This window comes from Carcharhinus amblyrhynchos, chromosome 27 (assembly GCF_965287045.1).
Source record: "Carcharhinus amblyrhynchos chromosome 27, sCarAmb.v2.hapA, whole genome shotgun sequence".
NCBI lineage: Eukaryota > Metazoa > Chordata > Chondrichthyes > Carcharhiniformes > Carcharhinidae > Carcharhinus > Carcharhinus amblyrhynchos.
This window is the reverse complement of record NC_137350.1, coordinates 8202725-8223591: the sequence shown is the minus strand read 5'-3', so window position 1 is coordinate 8223591 and position 20867 is coordinate 8202725. Positions and strand designations below refer to the sequence as shown.

Here is a 20867-nt window from a genome sequence, read left to right as displayed (position 1 = left end):
TGGCATCAGATTATTAATATTCGCATCTCTCTCTATATCTGTCATATTAGATGGAAAGCGCTGCTAACTGAATGTATCCAATCATCGAGATAACTCGATGTTAAGTAAATGTTACACACTAACTTAATTGCAGTGTTAATGCAAGCCAACTTGCGACACTAATAATACATAATAATGAAACGCGTTGGCATTCAGAGGAACAGATAATAGATATCCGAATACACCATTTAGACACTCTGATAGAGAAATTAATATTGCGGCATATTGCAATTGTGATGTTGAGTGCAGGGGAATGCTGGGGTAATTTGCCAGCTCTTTGCGGGAAGAAGCTGATATAAAAACATAGAAACTAGAAGCAGGAGTAGGCCATTCAGCCCTTCGAGCCTGCTCCACCACTCATTTTGATCATGACTGAGCATCGAATTCAATATCCTGACCCCCTCCCCCCCCCCCCGCCCTATCCCTTTAGCCCCAAGAGCTATATCTAATTTCTTCTTGAAATCCGACAATGTGTTGGCCTCAACTTTCTCTTCCATCGAAAGCTCTCTCTGCCTCTGATTTGAGATGTTGTTATTGGTGTGATAACAGGTATCTGCCTTTGTATCACTGTGCTGCTCGCCTCAAAGGGCCTATGTGATGTATGCTATTTTCTTCCGATAAACATTAATGTTATCACCGCTACATTGAACCATATCCCCACTTTGTATTCTTCCTGTGACACATTCTACACCACTACAATGTGACTCCACGAAATTTAGGTTGGGAAAATGTAGGCAACCCGCCCATCTCCTGGGTGACAGCCTCGCTATCTCTCTGCAATGATTTACATTGCACTGAGCGATATTTTACAGCTTTTAACCGCAAATAGCTGGCACGTTTGCTATGTTGACGGAGCTCTGTCGCTCCTGGGCTTTCTCTCTCTCTCTCTCTCTCTTTCTCGCTGTCTGTGCAAATGAGAACGTCCCTAGCTAAAGTTGCCCCCACTCCATTGCCGGTATCAATCAGTGAGGAAAGCTGCACTCTTCTCTCTGGGAGTCCAGTGCCCCGCAGCTAAAACTCCATTCGACAATCGCAAAAATCGAATTCCATTCCATTCCACCGTGAACATGTTAGAATTGGGCAGCCAGTTCTTCAGAAAGCTGAAGTGCGGAATTTTATGTTTAAAAAAACGCGTGTTTGGGTGTGTTTGTCAGAGAGCAAGGGGGAGTTTGTTGGATAGTAAAGATATTAAGTTACTGTAAAATAGGTAGAACTTTTTACTTAAAGCTGTGGAAGTAATTAATATAATTGATCTCAACCTTTGTATGTGGGGCTGCTGTCGGTAGGGTCGGGGTAACTGTGATAAGTGGCATTCGTTTTGTTAAAAGTGTGTGGCTACAATTGCTATCAATCTCTATTGATTGCAGTTCACTCCATTTGACTGGAGTTAATGATTCAATTCCGCAGCAATTCTCAGGCCGTCTTATAGCACAGTGAATTCTCAGGAGAAAAGTGAGACTGTGTGGGGTAGGGAGGGATGGAGTGGGGGAGGTGTCATTCGGTTAATAACGCAACCAACATTATTTTTAACCCGGGATTTTTATAATTTGCCTGGGAATGTGTTAGAGGATTAACCCAATCAGGGAAACGAGCCGGGGATTTCGCCTTCCTGGTCAACATGCACCACAGATCACTTGGCCATTCACTCCACAGCCTGTGTTGTGTACAAAGTGGCGGCTACCTTTCACAGTCTTGCTGTGTTGAAAATTGCCTTAGGTTAGAATGAAGTTTGCCAAACAAGCCTTTTAGCCGAAGTTACCCGCCTCTATATCCCATGAAACAATAGTTTTGTTCTTAAAAAAAAGGAACCTAGCTGAAATCGTTAATCTAGCTTTTCCATTTAGACGCCTCTGCTTTGGTCGAGTTAGCCACCATTTTCCGTTTTTCTAGTCTGATCTGTGCATCATCTGACGATACATTATTGCTAATGATACAGACGGGATTCACTGCTTCACTACAACTACAGATATGAAGTGATTTCCAGCATTTCTTTCCATTAGAACATTAGCAAATCATTGATAGGAAACTAGTTGCTGATGACCATCTATTCTGTCTGCCTGGTATCAAGAAGCGATAGCGAATGGCTTTCAATTCTCATTCTTCTGAGTTTTGTAATGAACACATTGCTGGGTATCGCATCTGTAATAATCCTTTGCCATTGCTGGAGCAGCGATACTTCACATTAATTAAGATAAACACATTAAATTTGTATAAAAATGTCACATGCCCTGGCACACTCGCAAGTGAATAAGTATGCCCATGGACAAGGTAACAAAAAAAAACATCCAAGACGTCATATTAATAACCACTCGCATGAATGTTATTTAACACATACCACCTTTGAACTGTTTAAACTCATATATCATTTTGTTGCGTACACTTAAACACTTGTGTGTACAATGTGCAAATTATCAAACTGAAAGCAATGTAGTTACTGGGTTTAACTCGCCTCAGTTTACATTTAGTTCAAAGTCGCTCGATTCACATGATCTGATAATGAAATTTTTGCATGGAATTACCAATTTGCTCTATCATTTACATCACTTAACCCGAGTTGTTTGATAATTATTTTTGATTTGAAATGATCAGGTGTAGTCTGCAGCCTCTCCCCAAGTGTTGGCACACAATTATCTTCATCCTTAAAAAGCTGCTGTGAAAAACACGGCATTGCGGAATGAAGATTGAAACTTGGGCTTTCGCTGGAAAATTTGAGCCCTTGCTTGCAGGAAGGCTGACAGCAGAGGTCAGCGATTTCACAAGCTGCGTTTTTGTCTAAAGAAAGGTCCTTAATATTATCCCTGAACAGCCTAACTCTCAATGTATGCCCAATGGAGGAAGTAGTTTCTCTCTACCTCTCAGAAAACTTCTTTATCCATCATAAACATCTCCATTAGATCGCCCATTCATCTTCTATACTCAAGGGAATATAGGAGACTGGTCTATACTCTCATATTTTAACCCTGTGGTGGAGCCTATCTTAGCAATTATGCCACTCTTAGGTGGCACAGTGGTCAACACTGCTGCCTCACAGTACCAGGGACCAGGCTTTGATTCCTGGCTTGGGTCACTGTCTGTGTGGAGTCTGCACGTTCTCCCCGTGTCTGCGTGGATTTCCTCCGGGTGGTCCAGTTTCCTCTCACTGTCTAAAAGACGTAGGTGCTGCTTAGATGCATTGACCCGAACCAGTGTTGGAATGTGGTGACTAGGAGAATTTCACAGTAACTTCATTGCAGTGTTAATGTAAGGCTTACTTGTGACTAATAAATAAATTTTAAACTTTCTTCTTCTGTTTTGCTCTGTTCCCATGATCAAGTTCGGCCCCAATGGTCTAACCCCAGTTCATTGACATGTTGACATTCACAGATTAAGATCACAGATAAAAATGGTGCTTGTCAGTGGTGTGAACCTTTTAAAACTTTCAAAGAAAGATGGAATTTTCCTGACAAGATAGAAATTGTAATGATATGTATAAGTATTTATTTATTTGTGTCATAAGTATGCTTACATTAACACCGCAATGAAGTTATTGTGAAAATCCCCTACTTGCTACACTCCAGCGTCTTTTCGGGTGCACTGAGATAGAATTTAGCACTGCCAATGCACGTAATCAGCATGCCTTTCAGATTGTGGAAGGAAACCAGAGGACCCAGGGGAAACCCACACAGACACAGGGAGAACGTGCAGACAGTGACCCAAACCAGGAATTGAATCCAGGTCCCTGGCACTGTGAGGCAGCAGTGCTAACCACTGGGCCACTGTGCTGCAATATAGGTTAATGCAAGGATACAATTGTATTGCTAGGCAGTGCCAATGTTTTTTTGGATTTAAAATAACTTGAAAATATATTTTAATGACTATTTTTTCTTATTGAATAACCAAAAGTTGCATAGTTGGTTGTTCTGATGTTACCATCAATGGGATATTGTCACTTTACTGTCAGTTCCTAATCCTGACTATTTGTCAATTACCACATTGAAGTTGATGTGTGCAAAGAAAATACACAAAAGCAGAGAGCAACAGAGAGTGCAGCAAAAAGCATGCTTGGGAGGTAATTCTTCCTTATTAGGTTGGCTTTTAATCCCAGTATTTTTCTCATAAATAAAATCCTTTCACCGCCCTCCCCCCTCCCCCACTTCCCCTCTCCCCACAGTGACGAAATTGAGACTTGTTCTTCTGCACATAAAGGGAACACCACCTAGGATCAGTCTTGGAAATGGAGAAATGGCTGATTCATTTCTCTAGGGTTGATAAAGTAATTAAAGAGGATGAACATTTACTGATCTGCATTGATACTTTTAAGTGGAAGCTAGATAAATACACAAGGGAGAAATAATAGAAGGATATTCAATCAGTAAACAGAAAATAATGAAAGGTGGGGAAATTGGGGAAGTTAATTCCAAGGAGTTGGCAAACTTGGAATAGCCAACTATACATTTTTTGGTTATTCAATAAGAAATAATCCTTAAAATATTTTAAAGTTATTTGCAATCCAAAAAAGCATTGGCATCAACCAGCATTGCTGTGCACTTATGCTTATCATTACAATTTCTACCTTGCCAGGAAAATTCCAAGTTTTTTGGACTTAAAATAGCTTGAAAATATATTTTAATGACTATTTCTTCTTATTGAATAACCAAAAGTTGCATAAGGGAGAAATAATAGAAGTATATACAATCAGAAAACAAAGTTTTAAAAGTGATTCTGATTTTTTGAAGTTTTTTTTATATTAGTGGATATTGAGACTAACTCTCGCATATAAGATGTGGATTGTTGACATCCTATGAAAGTTTTCTATACTTCATAATCCAAGTATCGAATGACCTTGCATTTATATGACACCTTTCAGGATGTCCTCATGCACTTCATAAAGTTTTTGCCTCAAAGTTTAGTCTCTGTTTTAAAGTGAGCAGCATGGCAGCCAATTTGTGCACTGCACACATGTGTGTAGAAACCCCTGGACACAATCAAAAGTTGGGTCAAATTTAGCAATATGTAGGCAAAGCAGCTGCAGTATCAAATTAGACCACAGAATAATTTCCATATCCAACCTGTGGCAGTTAATTTATGCAATCTACCCCACAAAATATGATAACGTTTAGAATGTGACACATGATATTTATTATATATAGTAAACGAACGGGCTTAATATTTGCATTTAGATCATACCTAATTACATCAAAATGTCTCAGAAGTTTTGCTTTAAAATGTTTTGCTGAGGCAATGTCTTGCAAGCTAAATTGCATATTTAGTTTACATATTATATCTATTTATAATATCTAAACTAACAGTCACTGGGCATTATTTGCTGCAGTTTTGGAATCAACTATTCAGGCCCTGAAGCATGTTCTGCCATTTAGTTCATTCATTAGAAGTATTATATTGAAACCTCATTTAATCCTTATCACTGTTTACATTTTGACTGGTGATTTTTGCTAATGTTTGTGAATTCTATTCTCCCTGATTTTTGCATTCTGCTCACTAGATTTTCCCATAACTTATGTTGTATCCCAGCCAGCTGACACCCTACTTCCCTACTCCAGAAGAGTAGGCTCTGCCAATGCTGATATTTTCTCATTTGGAGCAATCCACTTGCAACTCATCCTCGCTGTCACGTATCTTTCTGTCTTCCTCTTGGTGCCTGCTCCATGGCACTGTGTTCACAGACACTTCACTGCACTAAAGTTAGTTATTTGCTTAACTTTACAGTTGCCTCTTAAAAATGTGGTTTGCATTATGCTTTACCTTGTGGCGGGTTTTGTATAAGCCTATAAAAAGTTATATAAATATATGCATATATATATATATGTATGCTCACATACGTTGAAATACATAGTCAGACACATATATACACATTCAATAGATATACCCAGATATCGACTTGTACCACCATGAGTAAGCATGAAAGAGCAAATACTTACATATGCAGCAAATACATGTAGACACCCAAACATACATATGTGCCTAAACAACCAAACATGAATAGATATACATACATCATCAGACATATACAGATAAGTGTACATATACTTGCAGGTATGCTGGCACATACACTCACTCAGACTCATACTTGATGACACATATGTACTAGACATCCATATGTACAAATCCTGCTCCATGGAACAGACAATAATAAAAACTATGTGCATTTTAACAGGGCATAAAAAGGGTAGTTAAAGCACCATTAAGCATTTAAGTAGTAGAATTGTGGTGAATGCATGTTTAAAGTTTATTTATAGCTTGAGTGTCACAAGAAGGCTGACATTAACACTGCAATGAAATTACTGTGAAATCCCCTAGTCGCCACACTCCAGCGCCTGATTGGGTACACTGAATGAGAATTTAGCATGGCAATGCACCTAACTAGCATATTTTCAGACTGTGGGAGAAAACCAGAGCACACCCACGTAGACATGGGGAGAACATACAGATTCTGCACAGTCACCCATGCCAGAAATCAAATCCAGGCCCAGGCATTGTGAAGTATCAGTGCTACCCACCGTGCCACCTTTTGTGAGGTGGAAATTGTCTTCAATGACTTACTGCATCACCGAGAGGGTTATCTGTCTTTATGTAGAGCAGCTACTGGGTGATGACGTGTACAATGTTTGGCCCATTTCCTAGAACTCAGCCTTGAAGTTAATGTCTGGTAGCTAGCCTGGACGGATGTCTCTGATATCATATAAAGTGGGAACATCAATAGATAGGAGGAGTAATGTTTACTGTACAGTAAACAGCAGTTTCTATCATCTTCAGCTGGATGAGATGCAGATCTTATCCCCATGTTTAGTGACCTGTGGCTGTTTTAATCTCCACACCCCCACAGCCCCATTCATGCTTAGTTCAGTTGTCACTTAATTCAATAGGACGGCAAATGTTACAAATATTTACAGCTTTTCAAAACAAAGTTTGAGGTGCTGTTTACGATCTGTTTTGGTTCATGTTTTTTTTTCCCGTTCTTAACATCGCAGATTCCTGAAACAGGAACAAAGGTTTTTCTTCGGGAAGACGTGGTCTCCTGGCCAGAGGTAGTGTGTATGTGAGTGTCTGTGTGTGTGTGTAATCTGTGCCATGACCCTGGCTGTAATCCAAACGCGGCGTGCGGGGAGACACAGTCCCTGGAAGGAAATTTTCCCGGTTATAACATAAAACCTTGCACTTTATGCATTCATCGGTTTCAAAAACGTTTGTTTCTCTACCAGACGTTAAACATTTCAACGAAAATAAATGACAATGAAATTAATGTAGACACACACTGTGTTTCAGGTTCAAAACTCAGGTGTACCACACGTATGGCTAATGTGCAGAGGGATACCTGCACACGCAGCACTTAGCGATGTTCAATTTATCGATGGCTCAGTCGCCCACTGAATGATACTCTCGCCTCTCAAAAGCATGGGTTCGAGTCCCGCTCCAGAGACTGGAGTGTGAGAATCCCCTCACCCAGATGTCAGTGTAGTGCTGAGAGTGTGCTGCATTGCCGGAGGTGCCGTCTTTTGCACAAGACCTTAAAACGTTGCGCTGGATGTAGAAGACTCCCTGACACTCGTTTGAGAAGGGGAGTTATCCTGATCAATATTTATCCCTCAGTCAATGTCACACGGACAGATTATCTGGTTATTGTCACGATTCTCTTCGTGGGATCTTGCTGTGTGAAAATTGTCACATTTTCCTGCATTCCGACAGTTGACCATACTTGTCTACAAAGTACTTCTGGACATCCTGAGGTCGTGTGGGGCGTTATATTAATGAACGATTTTTTACTATCACTTTAGGCATCTAATACCATCGGTCTGCCTACCCACTTTGTGTATTCCTGCCTCTTCATTGCATCGCTCTCGACCTATCCAGCTCTCTATGTACATCAGCACACATTCTTATCTTCGCCTTGTGTAGATGTACCTATTCGAATATGTTCAGAATCTGATTCACGTGTCTGAATGCCCACTTATATCCTGGAATACCTTCCCAGGAATACTTCCTGCAGGAATACCTTCTCCAGGAATACTGTCCCCAAGAATACCTTCCCTGGGACTATCTAGGTTATATTTGACACATTTTTAAAAGTTTCCAGCCCTCTTTCAGGGTAAATTCCCAATAACTCGTTGCTAAAAATAATCGCGCTTTCGGTTCTTTTGTCAATTGCCTTAAATTTGTGTCCTGCCTTAGTGATTCCCCCACCCCATCCCCCCACACACACCCTGTCAGTGGAAACTGGTCACCTTTATTTACTCCTATCAAAACCCTGTGATGAATTGCAACACCTCATGTCAATTTCCCCTTTGCTGCTGGAAAGAGAATTATTAACAAACGGCGTAACATGTGTTGTTAAAAACAAAATCACCGGAGTCAACAGTAAATGTGACTCTGGGCTGAAAATCCCTACATGGCTTCGGGGACAAAGTCTGAGGGGGTTAGGGGAGTGAATCATAGAACCCTACAGTGCAGAAAGATGCCCTTCGGCCCATCGAGTCTGATCCAAACACAATTCCACCCAGGCCCTCCCCCATATCCCTACATATTTTACCCACTAATCCCTCATTGTCAAGGGCAATTTCTTAGCATGGCCAATCAACCCAACCCGCACAGCTTTGGCCTGTGGGAGGAAACCGGGGCACCCGGAGGAAACCCACGCAGACACGAGGAGAACGTGCAAACTCCAGACAGACAGTGACCTGAGCCGGGAATTGAATCCAGGTCCCTGGAGCTGTGAAGCAGCAGTGCTAACCACTGTGCTACCGGGCCGCCCAAAGTGTACGAATGGTGTGGGCTCAGTTAAATATCCTCTTTCCCGAGCCCAGCTGGGCTAGAACTGGCGCCCACCACCACTGCGGCGAAGGCATACTCCAGCAAGTGTCCGTGTGCAGGACACTGGGTGACGGGCTGCTTCCTCCATCCATCCTTTGTGTGACTCACACCGCGGACTGGATGGTGCAGCTCTCCCCGTGTGACTGGGCTGGCAGGAATGCAGTCGCGTCGCGCCGAGGAGACCTTATTCTTTGGAACTAACGCCCCCCTTTTTTCGTTTGATTGTATCAGGGAGGTACTGATGAACTGCTGGCGGGTGGGGGGGGGGGGGGGTGTGTGTGTAATGGTGTGACGGTCGATGAGGAGAGGCGTAAACAACGCGAGACTAAACAAGGCTGGAGTAGGAACCACAGATGTTCAAATATTTGGAATGTGAAACCCTCAACAGTCTGAGTGGCTCACACCGTTGGTATGTCATCCCAGCTCCAACTCCTGCCCAATGTAAGAACAGAAGAACATAAGAAATAGGAGCAGGAGTAGGCCATCTAGCCCTTCGAGCCTGCCCCGCCATTCAATAAGATCATGGCTGATCTGAAGTGGATCAGTTCCACTTTCCCGCTTTCTCCCCATAACCCTTAATTCCCCTGTCTGTCAAAAACCTATCTACCCGTGTCTTAAATATATTTAGCGAGGCAGCTTCCACCACTTCAACGGGCAGAGAATTCCAGAGATTCACCACCCTTTGAGTGAAGAAGTTCCTCCTCAACTCCGTTCTAAACTGCCCCCCCCCCGCCCTTATCTTGAGGCTGTGCCCCCTAGTCCTTATCAACCCCATTTGAATAACAATTCCTATTAAATCGTTTCAAGAAGGAGATAGATACATTTTAAAACGGGATAAAGGGATATGGGGAACAGGTGGGGAGGCGGATTTGAGCTCAGGGAGAGATCAGTCATGCAGGCTCAAAGGATTGAGTTTGCCTCCTTCTGCTCCCGATTCCCATGCATATGTGAAATTCTGGATCATTCCTGTAATTTGGATAGATCTGGATAATCTTGACATTGGATTAGTTCCATGTATACTTCGTTCCCCAGCTGCACGTTAGTGATAGAGGACGGGAGAATCCCGGAAAAAGTTTGAATAGGTTGAAATATTTCTGCCCCCCCCCCTTCCTCCCCCATCAGGAATCGCCCCTCATGACTGGGGAAGGCGGATTCCGCCCGCTCCGATTAATTGTGTTGTGTTAATCTGTCAGGTGAGAGTTCATGACCTGGCTTGCTGCAGGTAACCCCCCCGCCCCCCAGCACCAGCCACCTCCCTCCCTGGTCCAAGGGGAGAGAGGGAGAGGTCAGAGGCAGGATCTCACTCCTGGTTCCTTATCGAATCAAACACCCCCCTCCAACCGCCCTGCCTGATTGCGAATTTCCTCTTCTTAAGTGAAGTTCGTGTTATCAAAAATAAATACTTAAACTAGAAGCGCAGATTGGTTTCAGTGGAGCGAAGTGATGCCTTACAAAAATATAACTTGAAATGCAAACATTAAATTGTGCGGTAACCATTACCCTGAACCCACATTCTTCTCATTGGGACCTGAGTAAGTTTGACTCACAGCGTTCGTTGACCGGACACACAGTTAACAAAAGTGCTTCTACTTCATGGGACCACAAAAGTACGCACAGGGGGCCATTCGGCCCGTCAGATCTGTGCTGGGTCTTTGAAAGGGTTTGGCCAACCAGGCCCACTTGCGCTTTCTACAAGGTCCCGGTAGACAGCACCAGCTAATCCCGCGACCTCCAGCACCCAGAAGGATAAACTACCTAGGGAACCTGCAAGTTTCCTCCCCCAAATCGCACACTTTCCTGACTCGGGAATACATCGCTGTTCTTTCATCCCTGCGAATACTGGAACTCACCCTCTAACGGCACTCTCGGGAGGGTTAATGGAAAAACAGAAAAGTGCTGGAAAGACTCAGCAGGTCTGGCAGCGCCTGAGGAGAGAGAAGCCCAGTTAACATTCCAAGTTGGTACGATTCACCAGCCAAAGGACCCGCAATGTTAATTTTGTCTACGTCTCTCCACAGATACTGCCAGACCTGCTGAGTTTATCCAGCACTTTCGGTTTTTATTTCAGATTGCCAGGAGTATTTTGCCTTTATATTAGCTCAGTGTGTATGGACACCAGAGGCACTGCAGCGGCTCAAGAAGGCGGCTCAACATTTCAAAGCCAATTCGGTTTGGGCTATAAAATGGCCAGCGAAGCGTCACGCTATGAATTAATCAAACAAGTATTTTCCCTGTATATCTCCTCCTGTCAGCCAGAGAGTGGCGAATCTAGGGAACTCGTTGCCGCAGAAGGCTGTGGAGGCCAGATCATTGAGTGTCTTTAAGACAGAGATAGTTAAGTTCTTGGTTCACAAAAGGATCGGGGGTAATGGGGGAAAAAAAAGGCAGGAGAATGGGGATGAGAAAAAATCAGCCATGATTGAATGATCTCCCTCTGATAGTCACCCAGTTCTCCGGGATTTTCTCTGTCTGAGCCTCATAAAGCCTCTCCTATCCCTCTATAAACCCGACGGGCCGAGTGGCCTAATTCTGTTCCTATGCCTCATGGACTTTTAAATATATGTGTAATTCGGATTTGAAAGATTCAATTTAGTCTACCTCCGTCACCCATTAATGTTGGGCATTGCAGATAGCCAGCTAAAAATGCCTTCTTATCCCCCTCTCTACACCCTTTACCTCTCAGGGTACAACAGGGTACAACAGGTTGCACGAGTAAATGAGTCAGTTGCAAAGAGGTTTTACTGTAACTGTGGAGTTTTTCGTCATTGGAGGCCACAAAATTGCCCGGTGTCAGCTGCGGGTTAAAATGCTGGACTGCGAGATTCCCCCCAACACCTCCTCCCCCCCCCACCCCGCCCCAGAGAACTTAGGCTATCTTACTGTTGTATCGGAGAATTCCCTTCCACTGTTATTTACTGTATGACCTGTCTGTAGAGACTGGAGCGTCAGGTCAGGCGGAGGACGGGTGAAAATGTCCCGGGAGAGACGACGGCAAGAATCTTTCTCGCCCAATAAAGGGACAGGTTGGAGTGAAACGAGAGAACCCGCCTGCCGGTGACATTGAGCTATCAGCACCCCGCCCCGGTTAATTCAGGTGCGGGGCTGAGCGAGTCACAGACTAGATCTGCCCAGCTCTTAGCCAAATCACCACATGGATTTTATAATTCACTCTTACCCGCCCTCACACTGGCTGTTGAACGGAGAGGAGCAAGGAACGGGACTCCCTTTGGCCAGATCCAACTTTAACCGGGTGTTGTGAGACTTTTTACTTTCCAGATCCAACTCCGCAGACGCTGCAGTTTCTGTTTTCATTTCAGATTTTCAGCGTGTCTGCATAAATGTTCCGTCTGTCTCCCATCCATTTCTGCCTTTTTCAGTCACCTTCTTTCTGCCTGCGTGTCTCTGTTTTTCTCTCTCCCTCTGGTAGTCACTCAGTTCCCCGGGATTTTCCCTGTCTGAGCCTCTGCTATCCCTCTATATAGACACATACACAACATAGAGCGTGGATAGAGATCTCCAGGGAGAGAGGGGCCGGGTCTGCAGCCGGCAGGGAGGGAGGGAGGGAACCCCTCTACTGATTCTGGAAGTTAATTATTCTGAAATGTGCGAGTTAAGGTACAGCTCACTGGGATGTTGGGCTGATATTGTTAACACGGGAGGGGATATTTAAACTGTCCATTGCAAATAAAAAGTGACCTGATCGAATAAATGAGGCAGAAATGAACCGATAATGGACTTGATCAGAACGCTCCGGGATCGGCTAGTAAGGGTGAGAAGGGCCGAGTGTCCGAGCGAATCTCCTCCAGAACCTTTCGCCAAGCGACAGGGTGAATTCACACCAATACCAGAAAGTACACGGTACCGGGCAATGGGTACACGGTACCAGGTAATGAGTACACGGTACCGAGCAGAGAGTATACGGTACCGGGCAATGGGTACACGGTACCAGGTAGTGAGTACACGGTACCGAGCAGAGAGTACACGGTACCGGGCAATGGGTACACAGTACCAGGTAGTGAGTACACGGTACCGAGCAGAGAGTATACGGTACCGGGCAATGGGTACACAGTACCAGGTAGTGAGTACACGGTACCGAGCAGAGAGTATACGGTACCGGGCAATGGGTACACGGCACCAGGTAGTGAGTACACGGTACCGAGCAGAGAGTATACGGTACCGGGCAATGGGTACACGGTACCAGGTAGTGAGTACACGGTACCGAGCAGAGAGTATACGGTACCGGGCAATGGGTACACAGTACCAGGTAGTGAGTACACGGTACCGAGCAGAGAGTATACGGTACCGGGCAATGGGTACACGGTACCAGGTAATGAGTACACGGTACCGAGCAGAGAGTATACGGTACCGGGCAATGGGTACACGGTACCAGGTAGTGAGTACACGGTACCGAGCAGAGAGTATACGGTACCGGGCAATGGGTACACGGTACCAGGTAGTGATTCCACGTACGAGCGGAGACTACACTGTACCAGACAGTGAGTACATGATGCCGGGCGAAGAGTCCACGGTACCGGGCAGTGAGTACAGGGAACCGGGCAGTGGGTAGACGGTACCGGGTAGAGATTCCATGGTACCCGGGCAGTGAGTACCCGGTACCGGGGAGTGAGTACAGGGAACGGGGAGAGAGTACACGGTACCGGGTAGTGAGTATGCGGTACCAGGCATTGAGTATACGGTACCGGGTAGTGAGTATATGGTACCGGGTAGTGAGTACACGGTACCGGGCAGAGAGTACACGGTACCAGGCATTGAGTATACGGTACCGGGCAGTGAGTACACGGTACCGGGCAGTGAGTACACGGTACCGGGTAGTGAGTACAGGGAACCGGGTAGTGAGTACACGGTATCGGGCAGTGAGTACACGGTACCAGGCATTGAGTATACGGTACTGGGTAGTGAGTACACGGTACCAGGCATTGAGTATACGGTACCGAGTTGTGAGTACACGGTACCAGGCATTGCGTATACGGTACCGGGTAGTGAGTACATGATACTGGGTAGTGAGTACATGATACTGGGTAGTGAGTATACAGTACCGGGGAGTGAGTACACGGTACCGGGCAGTGAGTACACGGTACCGGGCAGTGAGTACACGGTGGGTGCTGTCAGATAACACTCCTCCCCGATTCCCTGGCTGTGAGATCAGAGGGTGGTGGCGAAACCCCCACTCGAAACCGCCCTACAACTGGGGACCTGATCCCCCCGCGGCCATCCATCCTCCCCGGCCCCGTTTGCTGTTTGTGTCACCAGGTTTTTTAAAAGAAAATCAGACGGGGCAGAGAGAGGGGGGCAGAATGGGAGCGTTTCACATCAGAAAACTGCAACAGTCCGGGCAGGAAATTGTGATTTGATTTGGATTCGCTGCCGAACAGGAGTGAATAAGGTGTACAATTAAACAAAATACATTAAATCACTGCGTGGCACCGCCTGAAATTATTAACCTTACCTGTTACTGATGTGTTTTTAACTATATATATATTTTTGAGCTGGAGTATATTGATAAAGATTTCCAAACTGTTCCGGGATAATTTGAATCAGGGTGTATGTTGCGAAGAGGTTTTAATAAAATTCAAGCGACGCATTGTCATTGCAAAGTGCTGGTTCAAAACACTCCACAGGCTCTATTTGATGGAGATTTATTTTTGCCACCGCGGTGACTGGGTGAAGTTTTTCCCTTTCGCTGAAGGGCAGGGACTCGCACGGTTTACAGAGCAGCAGAACAGCAATCTTTAAATCCCTCTCCGACCCAACAGAGACAGAGAGTGAGATAGATACACCTCATCGCCTTAAGCTGAAATATTGAGTTCGGCAGCGTTCTGAACTTGTTCCAAAGTCTCTTCCGAGACTCCCAACAGGTCCGAACCGCTCCTCAAAACTTCTGAAAGTCACTTCAGGTGCGCGACCCTTCCAGTGATGCCTATTTCGTTGAATGTTTTACTCGTTACCGCGACTGGGAGACGGATGAGTCAAGGGGACATTACCTGCCTCGCTGTATACGCAGCCCCCTCTCTCGCCAGTCCCCTCTGTTAGTCACCCTCTCCTTCCCACTCTCTCTCTCCGATTCCACCTCTCCTTCCTCAGCCCGTGTCTTTCCTAGATTCATTCTCCCTTTCGCTATCATTTGCGGCGCTCTCTCTGGTTAAGGTTTAGCCTACGCCAGTTCAGGGTGATTATTCTTATATTAAAAAAAAACGCATGGTTTTCTCGGGTGCCCCTTTTCCCTTCCGATTGTGACAGTGCCCGGCTCCCGAATTGCAATTAAGTCGGTGTCTCTGATACTCCTGTGTTCAGGCTTTTCCCTAAGTGTACACCCACCCACACACACACACACACACACACACACACACATATCTCACTGAGCGTCTTTCCAAATGATCTGGAACGAGATCTTTTTGGCGATTCGCAATCGGAACCAAACACACAGCTTTCCAAATAGAGGCAAAATCTCACTTACCACCAGATAGGGTAGCCAGCTAGTCCGTGGGCTGGATTCAATAGGAGCGACACGACAAATCCAAACAGGTACAAATCCATGAGTGAAAGTCGACCAAGAGGCGAGGGAGGGAAGAGAGAGAGAGAGAAAATGTTTCTTAAAAAATAAACTTGGAAAGGTAGCAGGCTCGGGGGTCAACGCTTCAGCATACGGCCAGGAACTTCCTCACATTATACAGATGCTAGTATAAAAAAAAGTAAAGGGGTTCAAATGCACGCCGGGACCCAATCAGATCTCATTGCCTCAGGACACAGATGATTATATAGTTCAGCGCTGTCAATCATGGCTTACCACCCCAATATCCAGCTAATTGCACAAGGTACTGTTTTGATGCCTGTTAGTTTCTCGGCTCAGTAATGATAAAATTGTTCCGAAGAGGGCACTTTGAATGGGAAGGATGGGAGACTGAGCTCCTGCCGGGATGGTCGCCATGGTAACACTTGGAGAGTTATAACCAGGCCTGGCCTTTTCACAGTCTCCTAAAGAAAGAAGAGGAGGTAAGAATGATAATGGGGGACATGTGTTAACCTTCTCTTCAACACAAAACAGTGTGATGAATATGAGCACAGCGAGAGGGACAGCAAATAAATTCAGGATTATATGTGTCTCTTTGGGGCATTTTAAAGAGACAGTAGCCCTTTTGACGGCCTGACATCGTCTATATTTAATATTTCTCAAGTATCCACTTTGTCAGAAAATCTTTTCACATTTGTCTAACTTTTTAATTACCAAATGTCCACGGTGACAACGCAATAAACGAAACAGTCACGCCGATTTAAAAAAAATAAGTATATATATATTAGCTTTGTGGGGAAATTTGACCCATTTTGTTTTGTATGAGGAGAAGCCTGATGATTTGTAAATCGCCTTTTAATACGCGTGGGAGAGCTCGTCTAAGGCGGGGGTCTGGTGTGTTCTGGATAGGTTCTGTCCAAATTCTATCAGCCTCCACTCTCTGCTGAGTGGGGTCTACCTCGCCTAAAAAAAATACACACACACACAATTCTTAATGGGGTTGATATGAACGAACTGTGGGCAAATACATGGGCGAGTGCACACGCAAATCGTTTGGAAACGAGAATAGGAGGGATATGAGGGGAAGGGGGGGGTAGTGTCAGAGACATTCGTGGTTATACAACCCGGAGTTTTGCATTATTAACAAGGATGAGCCTGAATATTCCGTTTGCTCCTCAGTGTAAATAGAAACGTATTGACTTATTACATCTCAGAGTTTGTAGTGTGTTGGAATTTATTGTAAGGGGTATTAATTATTCAGCAGTGACTGTACATAACGCGCACCTGCTGTTTCCCCATCCCCGAAGTAACCTGGAGCTTATAAATATTTTTGTTTTTGTGTGACGAATGGCAGTGATCTGGCTAATGTTATTCCTGTCCGTGTGTGCACATCTCTGTAGGGCGAAAAAAAAAGTGGATTACCTCCGGCGAGGAGGGAGCCGAGAGAGAGAGGGAGAGAGGGAGCGAGGACAGTGACAAAAACAGTGACATGGAAACTCTGAAGGGCTTCTGAGGACACTCTCTCACCTTTCCTGATCCCTTACAGGAACTTTTCGAGCGTCCGTTTAAAAAGGGAAGTGGGAAAAGAAACACGCGTGGCAGAGCGACCTGGACACTGGGGAGACTCGAACCTTAGAACCTCGCATCTTCCATTCACTGCAGTTACATGAACCTTTTACTGTAACGAGAACCAGTTCCCCTCCTCTCTCCAAAGGCGCACACACAAAACAACAAAAAACAAACAGAATATACAATAGACATCTCGCTTCCATGTGTTGCAACAATTTCACAGTAACTTCATTGCAGTGTTAATGTAAAGCTACTTGTGACGCTAATAAATAAACTTAAAAAAAACAATCAGCAGAATGTACTAACCCCCCAGCCCGCCTCACCCCAGGACAAATCTGCTGTTACTTTCGTAACTCTTGCCTTTAGAACGAGTGATGTGGAGATGCCGGCGTTGGACTGGGGTAAACACAATAAGAAGTCTCACAACACCAGGTCTAAGTATCATCTGTAGTCCTTTCGGTATCGGTATACTTAAACCTGCTGTTGTGAGACTTCGTACTGTGTTTATGAACGAGTGGCCAGGTGAAGACTGGGTGAACATCCAGTCAATAAGTAGAAGATGGTCTAAAATTGGAACCGGAGGGAGGTAACTTGTTACTGGGAACACACCCAGACAAAATTAAAAAAAATAAGGAGCCATTAAAAAGAAACACACGCTCCAACCTGCACTGACAAACAAAACAAAAATCTCCCCCAGAAAATAAACAAGAGCAATTTCTGCAGTTCGTTTATTTTTTTCTCTCTCCCCAGACTCCGCAAGAATCCTTTGATGTGGACCGATTGCATGCATTACTGTAATTTTCACTGCATCCTGGGAGCTTAGGTGCTCATTAGAATCATTTAAAAGACAAACTGCCGGGTGAAACCCTACATTTTCAGTAATGTGAGCGAGAACAATTAGGAGTCCCACGGGTTTAGGGTTATTGCACCGCAGCCTCACACCCCCCCCCCCCTCCCTTCTCAAGACTCCTTTAAAAGCTCCCAATTTTTGAATAATCTTTAATAAAACAGCAACCCCCCTCCACCTTTCGCCCCAATTAATTGGGAGCTGCGTTTGTGGAAACCGGGCTTCTGCCATTTCATCCCATTTAAAGGTCCATTCGTACAGATGCTGCCTTCCCGGGTACCCGAATCCTGTTGTATTTTATACGGGCTATTGTTGTAAACAGCAATTAAAAAAATGGGTGGGGGGGGGGGCGAAATCAAACAGTTTGTAACACCACTTCCTAAGCAGATCACTGTCAGGGGTTTGTTTTACACTGAGCACCGCGCTCGTTCCGATTTTGCTGTCGGTGGTGCAGAGGCGACAACGAAATAAAATAACCTGTGTTCAAGTTGTCTTTGTTTCTCCCCCTGTCTCCACGCACAGGCAAACAAAACAAGTCTGGCGGACAACAAGGACGGAGTTACTAAAGGATGAAAGAAACGCGGGGGGGGGGGGGGGGGGGGCGGGGGGAAGGGGGGTGGGTGGTGGGGGTGGTGGATACAGTTACCCTATTAATTGTTGGGCAATGTGACCCGAGTGATGAGAATTCAGTCAAATAGTCTCTCACTTGCTACATTGAAATGGGTTGTTGTTAAGTTAATTTTCCACAAGTGGCGGTCATTTCACAATTGACGAGGGTCGAGCACAAGAGCTAAGTATTAACCGGGGGGCGATGAAGCAGGGGTGGTTTGGGGGTCTTTTTATGTGGCGGATCTCACTGGACCTGCCTGTGAGCGCCTCGAACCCTCGAACCTGGGGATTAATTTTGCAACCCATTGACAACAGCACCATCTGGTGGACATAGCGCTCACCTGCAGCAGTCACCTTGGCGTTGGAGTGTGGGTGCTTTGGGAATGTATTTGATCGGTCACATCTACCGGGTGGAGATGCCGGCGTTGGGCAGGGGTGGGGACAACTGGCTTCTCAGCTACAGCAGTGGGCTGGCACAGTGGCACTGCTGTCTCACAGCGCCAAGGACCCGGGTTCAATTCTGGTCTCGGGTGACTGTGTGGAGCCTGCATGTTCTCCCCGTGTCTGCGTGGGTTTCCTCCGGGTGCTCCAGTTTACTCGCATGATCTAAAGGATATGCTGGTTAGGTGCACTGGACATGCTAAATTCTTCCTCAGTGTACCCAAACTGGCGCCGGAGTGCAGAGACTACCGGATTTTCACAGTAACTCCATTGCAGTGTCAATCTAAGCGTACTTGTGAGACCAATAAATAAACTCAAAACTGCTCCAGATTTCCAGGCCACTATGTTTGACTTACATTTGAGTTTAATTAAAAATATGAACAAAATTTGTAGAGACAGAAGGATCTCTCACTGACTGCAGCATCTCAACATCAACAATCATCTTCATTTATAATAACACTTCTAACATACACAGAAATATCCTAAAACACTCGACAGAGGTGTAATAAGGAGATGGATCAAGTCAATAAAGGGTGTTAAGTGCTTCATCAACACTATGGATTTTAAGCAGAATCTTCAATAAGGAGAAGGAAGCTGAATCAAAGAAAGAGGCCACTCACCCCATCAAGTCCATACGAGCAAAAATCCCATCTAAGTCCTATCCCCGTAACCCCAAGTATTTACCCTACTAATCACCCTGACACTAAGGGGCAATTTACCACGGCCAATTCACCTAACCCATGGGAATTGGACTGTGGGAAGAAACCGGAGCACCTAGAGGAAGCCCATGCAGACACAGGCAGAATGTGCATATTCCACATTGTTACCCAAGGCCAGAATTGAATCTGGGTTCCTGGCGCGGTGAGGCAGCAGTGCTAACCACTGTGCCACTGTGCCACCCTAGGGATTCAGGAAGGAGCATAGGAACAGGAGTAGGCCATTCAACTCATCGAGGCTGTTCCACCATTTAATGAGATCATGGTTAATCTGTCGTCTAACTCCATATACCCGCCTTTGGCCCATATCCCTTACTGTCTTTGCTTCACAAACATTAACAAACATTTCATATTTAAAGATAGTAATTGATCTAGAATCAACTGCCATTTGTGAAAGGGGGTTCCAACACTTTATCACCTTTTGTGCATAGAAGTGCTTCCTAACATCTCTCCTGAACAGTCTGACCCCAAGTTCCAGAATCTCCAACCAGTGAAAATAGTTTATCTTATCTGTCCTGAATTTTCCTGTTTGTATCTCAAAAAAAAATTCAATCAGGTCGCCCCATTTACCTCCTAAATTCCAGAGAAAACAGGTCTAATTTATATAATCTGTTCTCATAATTAAAGTAAAAAGTCTGACAACGCCAGGTTTAAGTCCAACCGATTTATTTGATAGTAAACTCACTAGCTTTCGAGGTTTCCCTCTTTGTCAGGTGAATGGAGAGTTCCTGGTTGGACTTAAACCTGGTGTTGTCAGACTTTTTACTGTGTTTACCCCAGTCCAACGTCGGCATATCCACATCATGACTCATAATTAAATCCCTGAAGTCCAGGTATCATTCAAAGGAGTGTGCACAATAGTGTCCAAGGAAATGGATAGCTCAGGTGTATTGTAGGGCTGGTGGTGGTTGCAGAGATGATAAAGGAGAAAAACCATGAAGAAGTTTAACTGGGAAATTTAACTCCCAGTCGTATAATCTTAATCAGTTTGCTGTTTAATTCTAACCAAATGGATTCTGATCTTGCCCCCACAAGGACCTCACCCTCTCCCCTTTTCGGACAATCAGTATTGCCACCCCATCTCCCACTTTTCCCTTCCCACCTTTTCCAAACAAGTCAAAATCAACAGTACATTGAGAATTAATCAATTGGTGATGTGTAGTGCTCAGAACCGCCTCTTCTTCCTGAAGTATCACATGGGGATAGGCACAGTAAGAAGTTTCACAACACCAGGTTAAAGTCCAACAGGTTTATTTGGTAGCACGTGCTTTTGGAGCTCTGCTCCTTCATCAGGTGTGTGGAGAGTTGGGTT

At 45.0% G+C, this 20867-nt stretch overlaps 1 protein-coding gene across 1 annotated transcript in view; it reads right to left on the bottom strand.

The window, feature by feature from the left end:
- The window catches only part of LOC145358981 (proto-oncogene Wnt-3), a 97118-nt gene extending 81601 nt beyond the window's left edge, over nt 1-15517 (bottom strand). Inside the window, exon 1 of the mRNA XM_080213340.1 lies at nt 15320-15517. Coding sequence (XP_080069466.1) covers nt 15320-15399 — 80 coding nt within the window. The 5' untranslated portion in view covers nt 15400-15517. The remainder of the gene's footprint in view (nt 1-15319) is intronic.
- Between the last annotated feature and the right edge of the window lie 5350 nt (nt 15518-20867).